The sequence below is a fragment of the Chiloscyllium punctatum genome, chromosome 2, assembly GCF_047496795.1.
Source record: "Chiloscyllium punctatum isolate Juve2018m chromosome 2, sChiPun1.3, whole genome shotgun sequence".
Classification (NCBI taxonomy): Eukaryota; Metazoa; Chordata; class Chondrichthyes; order Orectolobiformes; family Hemiscylliidae; genus Chiloscyllium; species Chiloscyllium punctatum.
In genome coordinates, this window is record NC_092740.1 from 61,461,439 (window position 1) to 61,486,019 (window position 24,581).

The 24,581-nt window shown below is 39.0% G+C and overlaps 1 protein-coding gene across 2 annotated transcripts in view; it reads left to right on the forward strand.

Annotated features, from left to right (window-relative positions):
* Window positions 1-24,581, forward strand: part of rhobtb3 (Rho related BTB domain containing 3) — a 159,502-nt gene that overhangs the window by 133,379 nt on the left and 1,542 nt on the right. For both annotated transcript variants that reach the window (XM_072583212.1, XM_072583204.1), the window contains exons 5-11: window positions 2,995-3,100; window positions 5,419-5,784; window positions 8,316-8,428; window positions 11,311-11,437; window positions 14,178-14,351; window positions 19,801-19,967; window positions 23,074-23,170. In XM_072583212.1, the coding sequence (XP_072439313.1) occupies window positions 2,995-3,100; window positions 5,419-5,784; window positions 8,316-8,428; window positions 11,311-11,437; window positions 14,178-14,351; window positions 19,801-19,967; window positions 23,074-23,170 (1,150 nt within the window). The remainder of the gene's footprint in view (window positions 1-2,994; window positions 3,101-5,418; window positions 5,785-8,315; window positions 8,429-11,310; window positions 11,438-14,177; window positions 14,352-19,800; window positions 19,968-23,073; window positions 23,171-24,581) is intronic.

A 24,581-nucleotide genomic window follows, 5' to 3' on the forward strand; every position in this document is an offset into this window, starting at 1 on the left:
CACCTTTTGGAAGTTCATGTAAACCACATCAATAGCCTTGCCATTATCAACCTTTTCTGTCACCTCTTCAAAAAACTCCAGCAAGTTAGTTAGACATGATTTTCTTCTAACAAATCCTTGCTGCCTATTCTGAATTAACTCCTACTTTTCCTCATGACATTTATTCCTAACCTGAATTATTGATTCTAGAACTGCACCCAACTAATCAAGTGGGGAGTATTCCAACATTCTCTTTACTTGAGCCTTATAGGTGAAGGACAGATTTCAGGTTATCAGCGGATGCATCATTTACCACAGAATTTCCAGCTTCTGATTTGCTGTTCTAATCAAAGTGGATTATTCCATTTTGGTCTCTGGTCAATTATAACTTCCAAGACATTGCTGTTGGTGAATCAGTAATGATAATGCAAATTGAATGTTAAAAGGGAATGGCTAGATTGTCCTTTGTTGGAAATGGTGATTACCTATCACTTGTGGTATGAATAATACCAAGCATTAATGGTGTCCAGGCCTTTCTACATATGGACATAGACTGTTTCAGTATCTAAATGGTTGAACCCTGTCAACCATCAGCAAACAGCCTAAGTTCTGATCTTGTGATGGTGAGAAGATTATCAATGGAGCAGTTGAAAGTGGTTGTCCCTGGGACACTGTATTGCTGCTGCAGTGTCCTGAGGCTGAGATGATCAGCCTCCAGCAACTGCAAGAGAATTTTCCTTCTGATTCCTACTGACTTCAGTTTTGGAATGCTTCTTGAAGTGGCCGTGTGGCAGTATCACTGGGCTGTTAATCCAGAGATGCAGAGACCAGGTTCAAATCCTGGCAGGGCCGATGGTGGAATCTGACTTCAATTTGGGGTGGCTCGGTGGCTCAGTGGTTGGCACTGCAGCCTCACAGCCCCAGGGAGCCAGGTTCGATTTCAGCCTTGGGCAACGCATGTGTGGAGTTTGCACATTCTCCCACTGTCTGCATGGATTTCCTTCGGGTGCTCCGGTTTCCTCCCACAGTCCAAAGATGTGCAGGTTAGGTGGATTGGCCATGCTAAATTGCCCATAGTGTTAGGTGCATCATTCAGAGGGAAATGGATGTGGACCTATTGGGCTGACGGGCCTGTTTCCACACTGTATGGAATCTAATCTAACCTAAACACTTGCCTGAATGCTGCCTTGATGTTAAGGGCAATCATTCACTTGAACTATGCAATTTAGTTCTTCTATCCATGTTTGGACCAAGGCTGTAATGAGATCAGAATCACATGGCCCTGATGGAACCCAAACTAAGCATCAGTGAGAGGTTGTCACTGAATAAATGTTATTTGATAGTACAGTCAATGATTTGTCTATCTTTTTGCTGGTAATCAAGGCAAGATTAATTTGTGAATTGTAATTTCCCACATTGTTTCTGTTGTAGTTGTACTATTGTCATCGTCTGGCTGGCAGTATGACAAACCTGGAGCTCAGATTTTCAGCATTCCTAATGGGGTATTGTTTGGGTTTATAGCCTTTGCTATATCATTCACAGATTTCTCAATATAACATGAAGTGAATTAAATCACTCAAATACTGGTGTCGTGATGCTGGGACCTGTGGAGGAAACCAAGATGAATCATCCAGTGAAAATGTCTGGCCAAAGATTCTGAGGAAACTCGAATGTATAGTTTTAAATCAGAGTTTGGCATGAGAAGAATTTTTGGAGTGACTTTGCATGAGAAGACAGTATCATTTTAAATTCTGAATCCTGTCCAAAATCCCCACATATGAAGAGTAAAGCAAAGCACTTTTGGTGCTAGGTAACATCTACATTTGTTCAACAATTATGAAACATGTAACTTTTACTCTGTCCAAGAAAAATAAATATATCATCTAAAAGGTATTTTCCACTTATAATTAAACCTTGTTGGATACAAAATTAGCTTGGTCATAGATTGGTTGTGGAGGGGTGTTTTTCTTACTGGAGGTTTGTGACCAGTGGTGTTCTGCAAGGATCAGTTTAGGGACCTCTGTTGTTTGTCATATGTATAAATGATTTGGATGAAAATGTAGGTGATCTGATTAGTAAGTTTTTAGATGACATGAAAATTGATGGAATTGTGGATAGCGCGAAAAGATATAGCAGCATATATAGATCATCTGGAAAACCTGGGTGGAGAAATGGCAGGTGGAGTTTAATCTCAATAAGTGTGAGGCGAGGTCAAATGCAAAAGGAAAGTATAAAGGGATCTTTATGTGCAAGTCCAAAGCTCCCTGGAAGTGGCAACATAAATGGATAAGGTGTTTTTTTAAAAAAAAGGCAAACGGCATGCTTTCAGTCATCAGTTCAGGCAATGAGTTTAAAGTTGAGAAGTCATGTTGCACTTGTATAAAACTTTAAGTCAAGCTACATTTGGAGTATTGTGTGCAGTTCTAGTTTTCACAGTATAGGAAGGATGCGGAGGCTTAGGAGGGGGGTGTAAAAGAGGTTTACCAGGATATTTCCTGGATTGGCGTATATTAGCTCTAAGGAGAGTTTGGATAAACTTGGGATCATTTTCATTAGAGTGTCGGAAGCTGAGGGAGGACCTGATCTGAAATATATGGAATTATGAAAGGTATGGATAGGGCGAAAACCAGAGTCATTTCCCAGGGTGCAATGTCAAATACTTGGGGGCATAAGTTTAATGTAAGAGGGAGAAAATTTAAAGGAGATGTGTGAGGCAAGTTTTTTTACATAGCGGGTGGGAGGGGCCTGGAACGCACTGTCAGAGGAGGTGGTAGAAGTAGATATGATAGAAATGCTGAAGAGGGATTTAGACAGATATATGAACAGGCAGGAAATAGAAGGATAGAGGCCATGCGCAGGAAGAGGGGTGTAGTTTAGAATGACATCGTGATAGGCATAGGTATGATAGGCCAAAGGTTCTGTTCCTGGGCTGTACTGTTCTTATATTCGAATTTTACAGTTATCCAGACTTTTGTAGTTTTGATTTCTGCATTCTTTCTGTATGCAATTTTGCAGTTGGAATACTTTATCATACAGTGTTTAAAGCAGAAGTCTTCTCAAAAGAAAAAGAAAAGGAGGAGCAGACCCCACATGATACCACCGCCTAGACTGGGAGAACCAGGTAAGAATTGACAAGGGAATGAGAGTCTTTTCAGCTTAGATTAGTGAAAGGAATCTGGAAAAGGGCAATCAGTCGTTTGACTGTCATATACTGCAGCAAGGCTTGAGTTATGAATATCTAAGATTTTGTAGCTGAGCGTATTTCATCAATAAGTTGAATGATCACCTTAGATAGAATAAGTTCAACCACAGGGAGTCAGACCATATCTGGTTTTGGAAATTGGTTATGAATCCAACTCGTACTGATAGAATGAAACTCTCATTTACAATTGGCTGTAAGAGCACTAGTCAAATATGTCATTGAATAGATTTGACGCAGGAGGAGGCCATTTGGTTAATCAAATCCAATTTCAAACTAGCTCTTATCAGCATTGTTTCCAAGAGAAAGCTATCTATTATTTGGCAATTGTGGATAAAGAACTGAATTTTATTAATACACTAGCGAATATTTTTTGCCTAATAAGGCCATAAGACATAGGAGTGGAAATAAGGTTATTCGGCCCATCAAGTCCACTGTGCCATTTAATCATGGCTGATGGGCATTTCAACTCCACTTACCCGCACTCTCCCCGTAGCCCTTAATTTCTTGCGAGATCAAGAATTTATCAAGCTCTTCCTTGAAGACATTTAACATTCCGGCCTCCACTGCGCTCCATGGCGATGAATTCCACAGGCCCACCACTTTCTGGCTGAAGAAGTGTCTCCTCATTTCCATTCTAAATTGATCGTCTGTCATTCTAAGGCTGTGCCGACAGTTCCTAGTCTCCCCGCCTTACGGAAACAAATTCCCAGCATCCACCCTTTCTAAGCCATGCATTTTATACAGTTAACAATCTGTTCTTTTATGCAGTTTTGCTCAAATATCTAAGAGGATAGCTAGTTGATGAACAGGAACTGCTTTTTAGAGGTTGGGTAAAGTTTCTTCAGTCAATGATTTTAAGAAGCAGTTAAAGTTTGAGTACAGAATAAGTAAACCTATTTTACCCTCGTGTCAACCTGATTGACCAAATTATTTGGAGTACTGTGTCCAGTTTTGGTCCATTTGGAGTACTGTGTCCAGTTTTGGTCCCCACACCTCAGGAAGGACATACTGGCACTGGAACGTGTCCAGCGGAGATTCACACGGATGATCCCTGGAATGACAGGTCTAGCATATGAGGAACGGCTGAGGATACTGGGATTGTATTCGTTGGAGTTTAGAAGATTAAGGGGAGACTTAATAGAGACGTACAAAATAGTACATGGCTTTGAAAAGGTGGATGCTAGGAAATTGTTTCTGTTAGGCGAGGAGACTAGGACCCGTGGACACAGCCTTAGAATTAGAGGGGGTCATTTCAGAACAGAAATGCGGAGACATTTCTTCAGCCAGAGAGTGGTGGGCCTGTGGAATTCATTGCCACGGAGTGCAGTGGAAGCCGGGACGCTAAATGTCTTCAAGGCCGAGATTGATAGGTTCTTGTTGTCTAGAGGAATTAAGGGCTATGGGGAGAATGCTGGTAAGTGGAGTTGAAATGCCCATCAGCCATGATTGAATGGCGGAGTGGACTCGATGGGCTGAATGGCCTTACTTCCACTCCTATGTCTTATGGTCTTATGGTCTTATTAGTTGAGGAAATGGATACACATTAAAGGGGAGTAAGAAGAGCATAGACCACGGCAGCTACTGAAATTTGTGAAGTGGAGCAAGCTTAGTCTTTCCTTAATTTTGGAAAATCAAATTTTCAAAAATAGTTTCAAGCTGTGGCTTAAGCATATTTGCCTATATAAGGGTTCAAATTCCTGGCTTGATCCATTACCAGGCATCCTTTTGCATGGGATAGTTGGTTCCTGAAATAAAATAGGAAGCACTGGAAATATTCAACAGATCTGGCAGCATCTGTGAGAGTAATACAGTTAAATGTTTTGAGTTGAACATGACTTCTATATGGGGAAGTGAGACTATGAGGTGGGAGACTATGTGAGGGATAGACATAAGAGATGCAGTTAGTTCACAGAGAGACAGGTTAGAGTGGATAAAGAGAAGGAGAGAATTGATAGCAAAAGAAATTTTGTGTCTTATGACCCTGCTCCACAGCTACCTGATGAAGGAACAGCGCTTCAAAACCTAATGCTTCCAATTAAACCTAAGTTATAACCTGGTGTTGTGTGATTTTTAACTTGCCTCTTTATATTACAGGTAAATAGATTGAAATTTCAAGTCATATACTTATTAAATAGTTTACTTCATATTGAAACAATGAACAGCATGTCTTACTAGATTTCAGCTTTCTGATTTTGTACCCAAGATGGTTATTACTTCTCTGTTATTTTTCCTTCTAGTCAAGCTACCTTGTTTAAAGATTGAGGAATCCCGGTACCATCGCGACTTGTTGAACCTATACTACAGCTCTTTATGCACAGATGTGGTGTTCTTTTCCAAGGATGGACAAGAGATGGCAAGAGCTCACAGGGTTGTGCTGTGCAATGCGAGCCATGTCTTCATGTTACTGTTTGGCTTGGAGATTGCCAGTCACCCTGGTGAATTACCTGGGAAGGTTGCTCATAATTTGTTTGCAATAGACCAAGGGGACACTACATTGAACTCCAGCCAAGCTTCACTTTATAACAGCCAGCCAGTAAGGGTCATCATTTTAGACTCACTGCTCTGTGCCTGCTACTCAGAGGTGTTGAAGTTCATTTACACAGGTATACAGCCTGTACCGCGGAGGACTTATGATGCAGTTCTACCATCCTGAAAGTTATATTTATATTAATTTTCTTGTATAAATTATTTTCTGAAATTGCTGTTCAGTTTATCTATAGTCCCTAAAATTGTATTCTGGTAACATTACTAAATTGTGATAATATATGAATCAGAAAATAGCAATAGGTAAAATATTAATTTCTCTTTTTGCGATTCAATTATATCCAAATTAATTGGCACGCAACAAACTAAACTCTATGCTGATGACAGCTAGCTTTACTTCTTGCCACTACTTCCATGATTATTGCTTGTTCCAATCTCTGTCAAGACCAATATTTTTAAAAAAAGATATTTCAATTCTCAGTAACTGAAAGGATCAAATGACATGATTTCAAGTTTTAATAACTTGTAACTTTACTTTTTCGAACTGATTATTTTCACTTCTTGAGAGACATTATGTAAGGTTCAGGTGTTGTCTGATAAATGTGGTGATACCAACTAATTGGAGAAAGTGAGGACTGCAGATGTTGGAGATCAGAGCTGAAGATGTGTTGCTGGAAAAGCGCAGCAGGTCAGGCAGCATCCAAGGAGCAGGAGAATCAATGTTTTGGGCATGAGCCCTTCTTCAGGAAGGCTCAAGCCTGAAACATTGATTCTCCTGTTTCTTGGATGCTGCCTGACCTGCTGCGCTTTTCCAGCAACATATTTTCAGCTCTGATACCAGCTAATATCAGTTTGGAAAGCCTAAATGTTGCAGCATGGACTTAAATCATAGAACTGGTTATTCTCATAACGATACTAGCAATATTTTAAAATAACAAACAGAGAAAATTCATATCATATTGCAAAACTTAACCTCACACATTTTTACAATTTTCATAGATTATTGAATTGACAGGCATCTCACTGATCAAATACCTTTGAGGGGTTCCTGTGTTACCAGTGGCACAATGTGGACCTTTCCATACAAAACTAAAAATGAGGAGATGAGGAGAACGTTTTTTCTTTCAGTGAATTGTGTGACTTTGGAACTCTCTTCTTCAGAAGGCATTACAGTGCGATTGTTGAATATTTTCAGGACAGAGACAGATAGGTTTTTGTCAGGCAGGGGATTCAAGGGTTCTCAAGGTGATGGGAATGTAGAATTTGTAACACCAACAGATCATCCACTTAATCATTGAATGGTGGTGCAGAGTCAAGGAGCTAAATGTTTTGGCTTCCATTCATATGTTCATAACATTTTTGTGGAAGTGTTTGAGGCTGCAGAGCTTTGTCCTTCATCCCTATCTCCTTGGGCTGTAATTCAGGTAACAGTGTTCCTGATGCAAAATAAAAAAAAACAAATTCCTGTCTTTGGAAATCCAAGCTGTGAATCTGAAATGATGACTCACTCAATTGAGTCAGTTGAGTGTCCAGTATGCTTTGTCCCACTTGGTGTACCAGTCATCCGCTATCAATCCAATGCATGATTGGCTGGGAATGATGGAACTCCCTGCTTGGGGAAGCACTCCTTCAAATGTAGCTAATGTAAAATTAGTACCTGCTTTCAATTCTAGACTGTTTCTTCTTGCAATGGCAAGTTACTGGGTAATTTGTCAGCATTCGTCAAGATGACTATATTGTGATGTTTCAGAATAGTAATTTAGTTTTCTTTAGTTTCTTTTATAATTTTAATTTATTAATTTAGTTTTATTATCTCCCACTGGGAGCACAGGGAATTGTAATGATTTCTACCTTAATATTCAAGTTTTAAATGTTGCTGTTGTAGCAGTAAAATTCAAGATACAAACTTTTCTTGATTCCAACGGTAGAAAATTATGGTTTAAGTGGCACTTGGTTGTCAAGATTCTTAGAATACATTTTCTCTTAACAAAACACAAAAAAAGGGGAAATCATAGAAGAATATTTATACTCAAGCCAATGTTTTCATTAATAATAATGTCTATTGGAGTAAAATATACTCTTTTTTTCTACTTCTTATAAGTGCTGTGGAATTTGATCCAAAATATTGAGATAAAGTGATTATATTTGTAGGAAGGGACCTATTCTCTACAAATAAAATGCATACCATTTTTGAATTTTGCTAAAGCTTGGGGAGGCGTTAGCTCATGCTTTCTTCAATGTCAATCAGAGTTGACTTATCAACCGTGCAGAACCCTGCTCTCTTGTGGTAGAAATTGTTGTGATCATTTGAAATTTTGCATTCTTGCATTTGTCCTGATGAATACATGATGAAAAGCTTCAGCAACATGTCAATATCAAGTATATTCATGGCTGGGTTAGATTTTATTTTCATTCAACAAGAGAGTCAAGGTTATGGAAAGCGTTCAGGAAAGGGGAATCAAAGTACAATTTTGTCCACCATGATCTTATGGCAGACGAGGCTTGAGTGGCCAACTAATCTACTCCTGCTCCTAGCTCTTGTGATGTTGTAGTTCTCTTTTCAGCCACGTTCAATATTTAAAGTTTACAGTTTTGTAAATCATGCTTGGTAACCACCTTGTTACAAACATCATTTTATCTGCTACTATAGGCACTAACTGCTGGGAGGAACTAAAATCAGTTCTCTGGAAGAAGCTTAAAAATCTCGAACAGGTGAAACATGTGATGGAAACAGTCAAACTGCTGTTCAAATGCAACACTAAGGTAGGTAGTCAAATAATGTAGTGTCAAATTCACAGGCAGGAATAAGGAACACTTTTTAAAAATCATATTAAGGCAGTTAGTTAGTTGTTAAAGATATAAAGATGCTAGTGATATAATGTTACAGAGTAACATGGAATGTTTCAATATATGCCCAAAGATGTGCAAGCCAGTGAATTGGCCATGCTAAATTGCCCATACTGTTAGGTGCATTAGTCAGAGGGAAATGGGTCTGGGTAGGTTACTCTTTGGAGGGTTGGTGTGGACTTGTTGGGCCGAAGGGTCTGTTTCCAAACTGTAGGAAATCTCATCTAATCTCCCAAATATGTTCATGTTTAACATTTGTCAGAAGCTGAGCTCCTAAATTCTTTCGTACAGAAAAGTGGTGAGTGGGAGAAAGGTGTTTGATAAAGAAATAGGATTAATCAGTGGATAAATAGGCAACTCTTGTCATGTATGCTCTGATATTTATTTATTCATGAAACATGGATGCTGCTGGCTAAGTCAGCATTTATTATTCACCCTAATTTCCCTGGGGAAAATGATGCTGTGCTGGTATGGTGGAATTGGAGTTGGAATTGGCCACAGAGCCAAATGGGTTGGAGAAGAGGAGGAGTTCCTGCAGATCTTAAAAATTGGACCTTATTATAATTTTTTGGACTTGATTCCCACCTGCCAATCAGCCATTTCTGTCATTTGTGGTAAGGCCAAGCCTGCAGCAAGAGGTCACAGCCAGAGAGCCTTGGGGATGAACTACAACAAGCATTAGGAGCAGGCAGTTGATAGTGCTGGATCAGTGAACAAGTGCAGGAGGGGAAAGAGAAACACTGTGCTCAAGGGGGAGAGAGGCAGGCATTGGACAGGGCCAAGATACTAATTACAGTAAGATACTCAGATGTCCTGCTATTAGCCAATGTAAAAATGGTAGCAATCTTTGATTCCTTCATGACCTTCTCTCAACTACTGTTAGACTAGTGGATTATAATCACAGCCTAAATCTGAGGTTATCCAATTAATCAATTTCATAAGTTAAATGAAAAGAAACTGGGCTTCTTTTTCTCATAAATTGCAACAAATGTGATTGCTTTCTTACAAATTCAATGTGAATCATTTCAATTTGCAACTATGGTAAGTCTTCAGTTTAAGTCAACCTTGGCTTAGAGAAAAGATTTGCTAGAGTTTGCACCTACACATTTTGCATGACAGCAAAAGCAAAAACAATTACTTTTATGTAGGGAATTTAGCGTAATGAAACATTCCAAGATGCTATTGTGAAACAAAGTATAGTATTGAATCATATAAGGAGGTGTTAAATCAGATGTCCCAAAGGGACATTGGTCAAAAAGATGTGTCCTGACAGAAGGGAAGTGAAGCAGTGTGGAGGAGATATTCCTGAGCTTCAGTTGGCTTATAGAGCTGGCTTCAACACTCACCCTGTGCAAAATTGAGAGAGTCAGGAAGGCAAATAGCTCTCCATCTCATGCCTGCACACACAAATAAACAGCCCCTCTCTTCATCCAGCTTCCAAGATCAGTCCTGAACAGGGGACAATTGTTTCCCTCAAGGTTTCAGAATCATATTACGCCATTATCAGTACCTGCTGAACACTTTTCATCATGAAGATTGATCCCTGAAGTCTGCAAGTTCACCACAGTGTACTAGGAATCATTTTCATTTCATTTCAATAAACTCACACAAGTTAGGCAGCACTGTATTTCTACAACATAGCAATTCCAAATTACTTCTCAGATTGTATAGACCATTTTAATAATGTATTTAATGTAGCCATTCAAAAGTATCTTCAACATGGTGTAACAAAAGATTTAAATAATCTGCCCTTTGAAGTATTGCCCTTGACATTTTCCTCTGTGTTTGTTCTTGTGGATTCAGGATTGTCAAGAATGGTGGGAGAGCAACAAATATAACAACAACTTGCTTTTCATAACATCTGTAACAGAGTAAAAGTAAGGAGTTAAAATATAATTTGCCACTGAATCACATAGGAGATAGATTATCAAACATTTGGTCAAATAGAAAGGGTTTAAGAGTGTTAAAACAGGAAAGAAAGGAACAGTGGTTTAGGGGAGGAATTTGAGAGCTTAGTGCCTAGGAAGCTGAAGGCACAGCCATCAGTGGTACAACTATTAAAATCATAGATGCAGAATTGGAGGAGCACACTTATTACAGGATTGAAGGGCTGGAGGAAGTTGAGAATTTTTAATATTCATGCATTTCTTAATGCAGAATCATATAGGCCAGTGACTATAAGGGTATTGGGTAAATGAAACGTTGTGAATTCAGACACAGGCAACAATGTTTGAATGTGCACAAGTTTATGAAAGGTGAGAAAATGGGAAGCTGTTCAAGAATGCATTGGAATGTTCAAATCTAAAGATAACAAAGTTATAGGAGATGAAGACTTCAGTAGCAGATGACCTGAAGCAGACTGGAGTCAGACAATGTTATGGAAGTGAAAGTAGGTAGTCGTAGGAATGGCATAGACATGCAGTCAGAAGCTCATCTCAGAAACATTTTTAATTATTAGTTCATTGGTGAAAACGATGAAAAGTTACAAAAATGACCTCAACTAAGGAAAAGTATTTATTGTAAAAGCATTTGAATGTATCTTTAGCACAGTAGAATGTGACAATCAAAGACTGCAATCCCAGCCAAACTAGTCAATGGAATATAGTACCAAGCAGCAGTCTTAGTTTCCCATTGATGGAACATGTTTATAATTCCAAATCCTACAACTATCATATATTGCTGAAATTACTCGAAGGAAAGTCCCTAAAAGAAACAGAAATGACTAAATTAGGAACTGTATAAGAAAGTGTAAGTGGCTAAGTCTAAATATCCCAATGCTTCTTTTTATGCCTTATTAGACATTTTGTTCCAGCGATGTCAGCAATCAAACAACAAAAAGCAAAGGGCAGTCTCAAAGTTGTTGCTGTTCTTTAAGTCTTTTCTTTCAAAATCCTGACTTGGCTGATGTGACCTTTAAAGTACAAGGTATGGAGTTCATTGTTAACTGTTCAGCCTCTTTCAAAGTTATTATTCATGTCTCATTAATACTGTCAACATCAGTTCACAATAAGAGAGAAATTCTCCAAATCAGTGTTTACATTCAATGAAACTCCAAGTAATTCAACTAAGTTTCTTGAAGCACCTTAGGTCACCAGTTTGGCAGTAACAAGTTAGAAATACAGTGAAGCAATTGCAAATTCCAGTTATGTAATTGCGGCCAGTATCTCTGTGAGGAGAAAATAAGAATTGTTTTATTTCATTGAGGAAAGTGAGTGTCTTTGTTTTTGTGAAAAGGAATTATAAAACAATGGGAGAGTTTCTAAAGATGCATGAAGATAGGCTTGGAAGTGTCCTGTCAGGGAAAAAGAGGGGAACCACATTAGTAAATGTCCCTCTTCCTGGGGTAAGACATAACAGGTTTGGCTGCCCATTCCACTGGGACAGGCTTTTGAATAGTCTAATAAAGATCCAATCAATAGGTCATTCTGTGGTAATACCAGCGGTGATATTTCCCATTACTAGAACTGCACGCCTTCCCCCTGCCATTTGCAATGGCTAACAACTAATTCAGCTGACAGGACTGAGAGGGCCATTAGAACTAGAGACTCCGTGCACCAGTGATGACACTGTGAAGGGGAAAGGCTGTGACTATTCTCTCACTGTTCCTCTACAGGGATTTCCTTTTCAGTCCAATCTCTCAAATCTCTTTATTTCAACAAGTTTATACTGACGATTGATGGAACTTTCATGTAGAGGCACCCTAGTCTGCATCAACTGTGTCCACCTTTCCTCATGGCTGCCAGTCTGACATTGCTGGATTGAACCTACAGCTTTCTTAATGATATGTCAATTTAGGAGGTCACTTCCCAGAGTGCTATGTTGGCAGGGATATCGCCAACATGCACAGACTTCAGACATGCCTATGGGCCTGACATTGTGGTCACAATGCCTGTCGGGAAAAACCAACCTCATTTATCACCACTCATGAAGAATAAATTTACGCCTTGCTCTCATTAATATTTGTAAATTATATGGATTATAGTGGCTGATTGAAAGGACAAAAACATTTAATTCCTTGCACCGAGTTATTCTTTATTGGAGTTATTTCTCATTTATCTTGGAGACATTAGTGATGAGTTAGACATGGGTTTGTGTGTTGATGGTAGGTGTTGGTGGGAGTCCAGTGTAATTGTGGTCCTTCATTATTTTATGATGGTGGAAGCTAGAGCCGTTTGTAGCTGCATTCTGTGGTTTGGTTGCATCAGTCCACAAATCCACACACCTGTAACTTTACACCTTTCAACATTTTTGTGGGCGGCACGGTGGCAAGCACTGCTGCCTCACAGCGCCAGAGACCCAGGTTCAATTCCTGCCTCAGGCGACTGACTGTGTGGAGTTTGCACACTCTCCCCGTGTCTGCGTGGTTTCCTCCGGGTGCTCCGGTTTCCTCCCACAGTCCAAAAATGTGCAGGCCAGGTGAATTGGCCATGCTAAATTGCCCGTATCGTTAGGCAAAGGGGTGGATGTGGGGGAATGGGTCTGGGTGGGTGGCGGGTCGATGTGGACTTGTTGGGCCAAAGGGCCTGTTTCCACACTGTAAGTAAACTAATCTAATCTAATTTGTAAATGACACTTCTTCAGCAACATACATCATTACAATTCTTAATAAGACTCCAAAAATAGAAATCAGTTTTCAAATGCCAAGGGTTAATGGCATTTCATTTAAGTCTATATTGTTTATTCCCCACTTGGAATTCGAATAGACGGCTGTTGATGAATGAGCAGTTGGTTTATTCTCGGTCTTGGTTAACACCAGTCTCATTGGGCTGCTGAGATTCTGTTTATAATCCTCTTTGAGAGCTACCTCATATCAATTCAGAGCATTCACTGACACCTTTTCTTTTCTGGCACTTCCTTTTTTGTTTTGAAAATATGCATCCATATCTTTTTCAGTTCTCTGCCTAAAGGCAGGTCCACTCCAACTTGGGTAGGACAAGGAGGTAGGTACCAGCTCTACTCCAGCTGGAAAAAGGAATCAACTTCCAGATGGAACCACTGATCTGAACCACACTACACTGCACTGCCCCCATCTCCCTGCTTCCCAAGTTGCTCTTGCAGTAAGCATCTCGCAATTTAGAGCAATGGATAATAATGGTAGACCTTTCAAGTTTCTTTCTATCACTTGGATTATCAGGAAGCTCTCCTGCGTTTGCTACCTGCCACTGGCATATTTGTAAGGATTTAGGTAGATAATGAGCAAACCTTCCTTAGCCATCAGGTCCTGGAGAGGAACTTATGCCTGGGATTCTGGCCCAGATATAGGAGTACTCTCCATTGCACATGCTACATACAATTGAGTTTAACCTCACTATAAAGTACTTTATCTCACATTTCTAACTGAAATACATTTGTAGCCAAGAACATCACCTACCTAAAGTGATTAAATTCAGAAAAAGAATACCACTCTGAGGTTGTGCCTTTATTTTTATAAAAGCAGCGTAGAGTATGAAGTATGCTAGAAGGTATTTCTTGCAAATGCAATTTGTTCAAGCTAATCTTGCTCAGAGGAAATTATTTTAAAAATTGTTTCTTGGGTTAATTTGCAGTTCTGATGATGCTACGGTTTCTTTATCTTTATTCAAGATACAAAAGAATCATTTGTTTCATCTGAACCATTAGTTCTGAATGAGTTCACATTCTTTTCCGTCTCTATCTCTCTCTTAAGGTGCATCCATCTATGCTCATAGAGCAGTATTGGTAGCTCGCTGTGAGGTAATGGCAGCAATGTTTAGTGGATACTATGCTGAAACAACAGCATGTCAGATTCCTATTCAAGGTGTTTCCAAAGAAACCTTTCTCTCTTTCTTGGAGTATCTGTACACTGATGCCTGCTGCACAGGTAAGGAATCAATTCTGCAGAGATGGGGAAAATGTATTTATATAAAAAGAAATTTTAATAAAGATCTTGCAGATAGCTGTCTAATAATGTGATAGACTGAGTTCCTGCATGTTACTAATGTAATGTAAACTCGATCAACTTTGAGCAGTACAAAGACACTAAAGAAAGGCTAAGAGCCTTCCAGGTTCAAACCACCCTACTTCTCAGTTACAACAACAACAACAACAAGAATTTTAATTCTGTAAAAAGTTTGTCAGTGATCTCAATTGTCCTAACAGCAAGTCAGTGTTACCTAGGAAAATTTCATAACTTATTTCTTTTCTGGTAATCAATGATACTTTATGATTTGGAAATGCCGGTGTTGAACTGGGGTGGACAAAGTTAAAAATCACACAACACCAGGTTATAGTCCAACAGGTTTATTTGGAAGCACTAGCTTTCGGAGTGCTGCTCCTTCATCAAGTGGTTGTGGCTTTATGTAGTGAGACCAACATTTCCACAGGACTGCTTGGAGACCAGGGATTATTTAAGAGTCACAAGTTCACAATCTCACATCTTCAACTTTGGATTGTTTGAGTCCAGAAATTTTCTGACACCCACTTCAATAGAAAATGCACCATCAGAGCCAGTTTTCACTATGGGCTAGTGAGAATGGGATCTCCAGAAGGAGATCAGTAATGGGGGATGGTGACACTGTGTGCAGAAACAGGCTAGTTAAAGGCACATTTCAGTTCTTCAAGACATTGCTGCAGCTGTTTGCTTATATATTAGGGCCTCTAGGCTCACCTTCATATACATTTACATACTCAATTCCCATATCACCTCCATACCAACTCATACCACCACCAAACCAACCCATGTCACCAACAACCAAGGGCATCACTAAGAGCACAAACCACAGTATAGTCTTGCTACCCACATCCTTCTCCTGCACTAGCAAAAATGGAGACACAGAACAGAAATCTTAGAATCAAATCCCATCCATTATTTTAAAGTGCATCTGCTCGGATATAGTTGGAGGCGTCAAAATCAATGCATAGAGGCAAGGGCCTCTATTTCCATGCCTCTGTCAATGCAGAAAGGATCAAACAAAGTAGGCACAAGCAGCATTGACAGTACTCCTGGCTGTATTCATGTTGCAAGGTGAAAGAATTGGCCTGAGGCTGGAAAGGATATGAGGCAGAAATCCCATCCATCTCTATGCAACAGTCTAAAGTGAGACCTTTCAGAATTTTCACTTCCATAATCCAGCCAAATGCGAAGATGCAGGAGACGGAACAGAAGCTCAGGAACCTTTTGAAAGACAGGTTTGACCATCTTTAGGGGCGTAAAGGTAGCAAGGAGGCAGGTGAACATGGAGACAGGTTTGGACAAGAAGGCAAAGTGGCAGTGGGTCAGCTCCATAGGCTGCAGTCCCAGATAATGTTATTACTTGACAAGCCAAGTGTCAGATTGAAACCTGACTTGATAGATTGTATTTTGTTTTATGTTTGGGTTTAATGAGGTGATCTTTCTCTGAAACACAAACATGCAATTATGCAGATTCAGTTTTAACAATAAAACAAGGGTTTATCACTCAAAACAAATGAAGAATAAAATAGAATAAACCAATTTTTTTATATAAAGCACAAGGTTAAAAATGTCAAATCGCAGGATTAAATACAATCTCATTTATTCTGACAACACTCCTTTCCAGTATTCACAAAAGGAGGGAATTCCCTTCTCTATCACATCTTTAGGGTTTAACTTAACAGATTTTTAATTTCTGGTCCTGACAATCTGATAGTCTCTTCCTTGAGTCTTCATAAAACTGAGTCTGAAATTTCTCAGCTTCAAGTAAGCCCTTCAAGTTTTAGCCAACCATTTCTGGGCTAGAATTTTCAAACAAACTCTTTATATTTGGGAGTTTTTTAACTGGTTCGTAACTGTTTCTTAACAAGTCTAAACTATCTCCTTCTTTGGACGCAATTGTCACACAGTGCAGCTGCAACCAAGGCTCCCGTAAACCTGATCAACCCAAAAACAGCTTTCTTCAAGCTGTGGGTATATCGCTTTAGACAAAAAAATCCATTCTGGAACCTTCTGACTGAAGACTGTTTGTTTAGTTTGGCTGTTTGTAAAAACTCTCTCAATGAAAACAATATCCCATTACTCTCCAGGAAGACCTTACTCATGCAATATTTTAAAAGAATAACCACTGATGCAAAGATAATTAGAAAGTTAATCATGACACCCCTTCATACTTACACACAGACTAAATCACTCAAACTGCTAATTCAAATTCCAAACTCAAACTTTAATTTTAAATATATATATCTATTTATATATGTATATTTATAAAAATAAGTAAATCACACAGCTTACATCACACACACAGAAATTTGAACAGGCGTCAACTTTGATGGGATGTACCTTAAGGGCCTAGGAAGTTTATATGCTGAGAACTGAGGCTTATGCCTGTTTGTTGGAACTCACAAGTGATCATCACAACTCATCAGAGATGTGGCACTTAAGTCAGGTCCTTTAGCAAATTCACCATCAGCACAAAGTGGGCTTTTCATCCAGAAAACCTCACTTTCTAGCAGCTTTGTGACAGATGCCAGATTACAACATTGGAAATAGCTCTATCTCCCAATTTCTGCTTCAGTTATGAAAATCCAGACCATAGAGACTTCAGCACAGAAGGCAGCCATTTGGCCAGTCATACCATGCTGGCTGAATGAGTCCCAATCAATCAGTCCCATTTAGCGAGTCCCATTTGCTGACTCTTATCACTACAGCCCTGGAAGCTTACTTCCTTAAGGGCCACTCTCACTTTCCTTTTGAAAACATTCATCGCACCCCTTTCCACTATCCTCATGCATGTCAAATTCTCATATGTAAAAACGTTTATACTTCTACATGCTCCCCCCATCACTTGTTCAAGACCGTGTACCCGGATCTATGTCCCTGAGTCCTTACATCAACAGGGGACAGTTGTTTTCTTTGCCTATTCTACCTAAGCCTGTCATAATCCTGTATATAACAATCCAATTTCGATTCAAATATCTTTTGCTCCAAAGAGAGCAACACCAGCTTCATGGTGATGGGAGCAGGAACAGTCTACCAAGCAGCGAGGCAAAAGTGAAGACTGCAGATGCTGGAAACCAGAGCTTAGCTCAGAGTGGGCTGGAAAAGCACAGCAGGTCAGGCAGCATCTGAGGAGCAGGAAGATCACGTATCGGGCAAAGGCCCTTCATCAGGAATGGCTATGAGGCAGCAAGAGCAGGCAGCCCAGAGCAGTGGCTGAGGTGAGGTTGGGCCCTTGTGAGGAGTGTGAGCCTGGCATGGCCAGGTGCTTATGGATTGTGGTGTTGAACTGTTAACTGTTTCTTTGTTTTTCGATTTTTTTGTAGCAAGGACTGTAATGTTTAATTTTTTTTAACTTTTTGTTTTCTTTGTTTCACTACTTTGTACCAAGCAACTTTTGAACTTAAGATGGTGCCATAAGTGGCGACTTATAAACTTTACACTGCACTCATGTGAGTACATGTGACAAACCTAATTCATTTCAATTAAGTTTGTAGCTGAAGTCCCTCATCTCTGGAAACCCTTTAGTTAAATCTCTCCAGCATTGTCTCATGGACCTTCACTTATATTATTGGACTCAGCCTAACTAGAAATTATAAAGGATAAGCATAACTTCCAATATTTTTCACTCAATACCCCCTCCAGTCATAGACCCCAATTCCATATGTTTTGCCTATGTATTTCTCTGCCCTCTCACTTCCAAAGATCTAAACATGTAAATTCCTCTATTCTTCTACTCCTGCAAATTTTTTTTAGAATTGTGCCAGTGAAATTGCATATATCTTGGCTGAAGAATATCAGTAGAATATGTTATCTGTAGTAAATTTCATCCACCACTTGCTTATCCATTCTGCTGGCCTATCTATGTCCTGCTTCATTTGATTGATAACATCCTCACTGCCTCCCACACATCCATTTTTGGTATAATGGCAGATTTCAAAATGTTACTCTGAATTCTAATATTCAAGTCATTTGTATTTGTCAAAATAAAGCAATGGTCTCAGCTCTGATCTTTGGGAAACTCCCTGTCTATTAGCTGGTTGAAGAACGACCAGCATGGCTCATTCCTTTCAGTCTGCGAGCCAACTTGTTATGCAAATTGACACTGACTCTCCTATTCCATGGTAACCAGTTTTATTAACAAGCCTTATACGTGCAAGCATTCTCATTGATACAGGTAAAGTTGCCATAGCCATATCACACAACAGGACTGTTCTGTCATCAAACAGAGATTTTAAGTAAGAGAATGGCTTAATTTAAGGATCACCACATCTCAGAGAAGGGGAGAGGTTGAGAAGGAGAATTCTTCATGGTAATCTCACTGAGACAAAGCACTAATCAAACGATATAGTCTTAACCTTCAGCTCTAAACATGTATTATCCTATTCATCCCTAACAGGACCCATTTCAACTCTTACTACCTGCTTATTATTACATACTGGTATGAGTTGGTTTGGGTTTCTCATTTAACTACTATGCGATTCTAATATACTTGTTTTGCCTTTTGTAAATTTTTCTTTACTTCCCCTCTCAACCTATTGTGTGGTACTTAGCCTGGTTCTTGCTTGAAAAAAAAATCAGCTGACGTGAGTCATACACTCTCTTCTTTGGCTTCCAAAATATTCTGCTTCTATCTTGACATCCAGAACCTTGGCTTTGCTTCCTTCTTCAAATATTCCAGATGACCTTACATTGGAAATTTCAGGAAAGACCCCATATAGCAAATGGGGCTAAGCTCCTGGCCATAAGACCTCAAGAAGACCTCGTGTGGGCCTAACTTGGGGTCTGTGCTGGCAACCTCGAACTGGCATCACTGTGTGCTCTCTAGTGAAGGCAAGCACTTGCATGGACTTATTAAGGTGTGGATAGCCTGCCACTTTTACTCTGTCTCAAAAAGCCTCCCAAGGACAATTATTAGCAACTTGCAGAATATATGGTCTGAATATAATTATTAGAATTGCAGATTTGTGCACTTTCAATGTTAAAAAGAGACTTTTATATCAAAAATATTATTGAAGGTGAGCAAAGTGGCACTAATTTGTTTCAAATCAACACTCTTTCTTCGGTGACTTTTATTTTTGACAAAGGGCACAGAACTAGTTTGTGAGAAAAATGTCATGAAATCAATTAATACACAAAGGAATTCTCACTCTATTTTTGGAACTTTTAATGATTTCTAAACTTAGATATTAAGAGAGTCAAACTGCAAAACCAGTTTTGCATTTATTTCTGTGGCTTAATTACTGACCCTTAATTAACATTGTCAAAGAACTATGCTTGATAAATTACCAAGAGAATGAAGAATATCTTGGACGATATCATTTTAATACTGTGATTATTTGGAACAAAATGTTAATTTGTCTAAACTTCTGTTTTCTAGCCAGCATTCTCCAAGCCATGGCTCTGTTAATATGTGCTGAAATGTATCAAATACACAGACTGCAGCAGATATGCGAATCATACATTGTCACACAGTTACAGAGCATGCCCAGTAGACAACTTGTATCGACCAACCTCAACATTGTAAACTTATATAACAAAGCCAAGGTAAGCCAATACTCATAAAATTGAAATACTTCTCCACCATTTATAGCGCATTATAGACCATTTAAAAATTAAATGTTGAAGTCATTCTTCAAATATATGATTTGATCTCACAGAAACCTAACAATGTATGAATTTTGCCAGCTTGATTAAAGCAGTACATCCATTGGTTCCAAAGAAAGTCATATTGGACTTGAAATGTTAACTCTGTTTCTTTCTTCGCAGATGCTGCCAAACCTGCTGAGTTTCTCCAGCTCTTTCTGTTCTTGTTTCAGATTTCCAGCATCCATAGCATGTTGCTTTCTGCTTTGCTGCTTCAGTTAGACAATAGGCAAAATAGTTAGAAAATGTGTTCTGAACTGTGTTCAAACTATGTTTCAAAATAAGCCAAGTATTTATAATGAGGCTGGTGATGACATATAAGATAGTATCATGGTATCAAATTATAATATGGTGTATTTTTGATTCAAAAGTAATTTTATGCTGATGACCTTAAGTGTCCATTAATTTACTTTAAACAACATAAATTGGAAATTTGGTGATGACAGAATTTACCAGGCAATTTAGAATAAAGGGATACAAACAGACAATATTGCAAACGTAACTCAAAGTTCCTTATATTGCTTCACTGGTTTTGGCTTAGATTTACCCAATTAGGATCCTTTAAATTAGCCTTCCACTAGTTAAATCTGTTCATGGGATTCGGACATCAATGGCTACTCCAGCACTTATTAACCATTCCTAGTTACTCTGTGGAAAGTGGTGGTGATGGTGAGCCTCACTATGGTTGTGGAGGTGGGGTGGGTGGAAGTGTAGGTGGGGGGGTGGCGGGGAATGTGGATGTTGTCAAGAAGGGATCTCCATCTTTTGACCCAATGACCCAGGAACAGTGGTATACTTCCAGGTTAGGGCAGCATGTGGCTTGAAGAGAAACTTGAAGGTCTTGTCGTTCTCGTACATTTTCTGTACTTGTCCTTCTTAGCAGGAAAGCATGTAAATTTACAAAATGGATGCAGAGTAGACTTGCAGAGTTGCAGCAATGCCTCTTGCAAATGGAAGAAGAAATGCATTGGTGGTGGAGGGATTGAATTTTGAAGGTGTTGAAGTTCCAGTCAAATAACTGCTTTGTCCTGGGTGGTGTTGAACTTCGAGTATTGTTGGAACTCAAATACTATTCTAAGGGTTTCTTGCAGCAATGTTCAGGGACTGAGCTGATTGAGCTCCAACAGTCATAGCTATCTTTCTTTGTGCTAGTTATAATAGCAACCAGTTGTTCAGATGCAGTTTGGAAAGTGCACTGTCAACCCCTAGTCTCACCACTCTATTGGTCAAAATATGTTTACTTAAGTGCTTTACTCAGTTGCTGATCTGGCCAAATTATACTTTATTAAAGAAACTTATTTTTATTGATAAAATTATTGTTGCATTGCTGAAAAATACAAATTTTGTTGCAGCTTTTTGATGTGTACTCATCAGGACTATTTGCAAGAATTTTAATTGACTGAAAAAACAATACTAATTGATTGGCAAGTGGTCTGAGAGGCATTTCAATGGCAGTACACTAATGATTTTGACAGTTATCTGTAAAAATATTAAAACAGAAAGCAACTCTGGTCAGAGCACTGCCCTGAGAAAGAAATGTAGCAAATGGCTGTTTTGCTGTATTGAACCAGAGCAATGCATACTTGTGTTCTTTCAGTCTGCAACAAACTGGGCCCACTGTATTCATATGTGTAGCTTTCAGTATGCACAAGTGTGTTACACTGAGTCTGACTGACAATTATTAAAAAAGAAATCAGTGGAATTCTTCACAAACTCAGCATTTCTAGGTAAATGTTGTCTAATTTCAAGATCTCATCGAAAACAAACTATCCCCAATTTATTTATAATCACATTTTCAACGTCTCAACTATTGGGCCTTTGGCCCTCTGCTCACCAAACATTCCCGATATAACCATGATGGGCTGAATAGCCTCATTCAGTGATGTAACAATTCTACGATTCTATGAACATTTCTGCAACTACTGATTTAGCAAGTAACACTCTTGGCTCCAGCTTTAATGCTGCAGTCCCCAGAAAAACGCACTAATTTTAATTCATTAATTTCCCTATGGACTAAAGGGAACAGCAATAAGGGCAGAGACCATGAACATGAGTGAATATTGTAGACAATTAGTTTAGCCTTCACCAGCAGATTTGACTGGATCACAAACGTTCATGTCTTGCTTCCATCATCTAAAACTGCACATGATTCCAGGGTCATCCTAGAACGCAAAGATAATCCCTTGGGTTTTTTCTGTACTGCAGCCAGTCTTCATGAACTCCTACCCCCTCCACCCTCCCTCGAGAATCACAAGGAGTTTATCGATTGGTGTGTCTGAGAGGAATCTGATCAACTGCCTCTGTTGTATCCTCTTTCATTAGCCCATGGGATCGAATTCCCTTTAAACGTCCCTCTTGCAAGCCGTGAACTCATCTTTCTCTAATTCTGCTCCTCATGCCAGCTGAGTTTATCTTCTGTAGGAGGTTAATTTTGTACTCCTTTAACCCTATTTCCACTAAACAATTGACCACCCCACATCCCCTCCTGGTCATCAGGGTTTGCTGATTTTATTAACAGTTCACATTCTCAATTCAATCTGCTGACATCACCCTTCTGCTCAGAAATCTGAGCTTGACCCCATTGTTTTTGGTGAATCACTTTTATGTCCTACTATCTTCAAGATCCTTGACCATGTTACCATCTGCCAAATGCATCTTTCTCAGGATTCTATATTTGAATGTCTCCAATCAATATTCCGCCGCTCTGCACTATTACAGCTCTTATCAAATTTGCAAATTATATCCTACAGTCCAATTGGATTGGACTGCTGTCACCAGAATCCTTCCATTCTTCAAACTAGTATTCGGAGTTCTACTTGTAATCCTTTTTTTATGTCCCCAGCCTCTCTGACTCTGATGGTCTGCCTAAGGATGTATCCACAAGGCACAGAACCACTAAAAATCATTCCAGACTGATCTGTCAAAATTTCACACTGACTCTGTCCCTGTTGACAACTCAAGACTGTTGATGTCGTGTACATTTTAATCTGGAATACTTTATTTTCAGTTCCACAATGCGACAAGATTGTCTACTTGGTTACTGCATTTCATTGCCAGCAACTACCTCATCTTCAGCCAAAAGCTAGAGTTTCAAGACCTTTCTGGTAAGGTGTTATTTGTACTATTTTAAACTCTCAGGAATAATACAGATTACTTCACTGAATTAATATTTACTAGTGATAATGCCTTTTTAAAGAAAAAAACATGTTGTATCAAAAATCAAAGGAAACTTGCATAAACCTAAATTAAAATCTAGCCTCAGAGCTGAATGTTTTATTTATATGTACAGTAGTGTAGTTAGAGGTAAATAATTTTACAAAGTTTGGGATTTGCCCTCTCCTGTAAGGTAGCTTAACATTTCCTTTGGCTCAGTGCAGCTGCTAATCATGGTCATAGCTAGTGCTCACTACAATCTCCAGTCATTACTGTCAAACTTTCCCTCCCACAATGGGGTGATTTGCTGCCACTTCCTGCAACAGCCACTTCATTTAATAGCCCTGTCAGTTAATTATCCTTTTTACTAGAATTTGATGTGATTTGGTCCTGCCTGTCACACAAGAATGGTAAAATATGATGTTATTACGGACCAGACTCCCTCAAAATATATTAAGACAGCCTAGACCTTAACTTTTTCTTATTTTAAAAGGTAAGTGTAAGATGTTACACATTCCAGATGCAATTTGATTGGTCAAACTACTAGATTTGAAGCAAAACACACTTTATTTATATACTCTCGTTAAAATACAACCAAAGAAAGAGTAAAGAAAACTACCTGAGCACTAACTCTATGAGAAAATTTAACAGAATGATAATTAGTTAGCTGCTAAACAGTAACTGGTCCAATAAAGTCCCATAAACACACACTTGGCAAAAGGCAAATTCAGAACACAGATAGTCTCACATGCAACTGTAGCAATCCAGGAAGAAAAACATCCCGAGGACTCAATGTAATGGGGAGAGATGTACTGCAGCAACAGACCCAGCCAAAACTGGTCCTGTAAAGCTAAGAAACTAAAAGCCTTGGTTCTTTGGGAGCTTGACCACATCATTCAGGCTGTTTCTATTGTTCCAATGTTTTTTAAAAAAAACCAAGCCCTCAGAAGCGGTTTACTTTATTGGCTTTCCAAATAACTAGCTCAGAACCTCATTCTTAGAACCCCTCTTAAAACAAGAATTACCAGGACAAAATAACCTCTTAAAGTCATGGTACTGTCACAATGTTGTGAATAAAGTAGCTCAAACCTGACCAAGTCAGGTTTTGATTGAGAGAGAGCGCAACATTATATTTCACAGGTATTGCAATGTGAAGAACCAGGAAGACATGCACATTAAAAGTGAACAGCCATGCAAATCGTTAACAATGGAAAACAAGACCCTACCTCAATTCTCTTTTTTTAAATAGAACATTTATTTGCAAAAGTGCTGTTTTATTATTTTTAAAGAGCTCAGATCCTCAAGAGCCTATGGGTGACAACAGATTATCAGCAACAGTAGAAACAAACCAGAAAGAGGAAG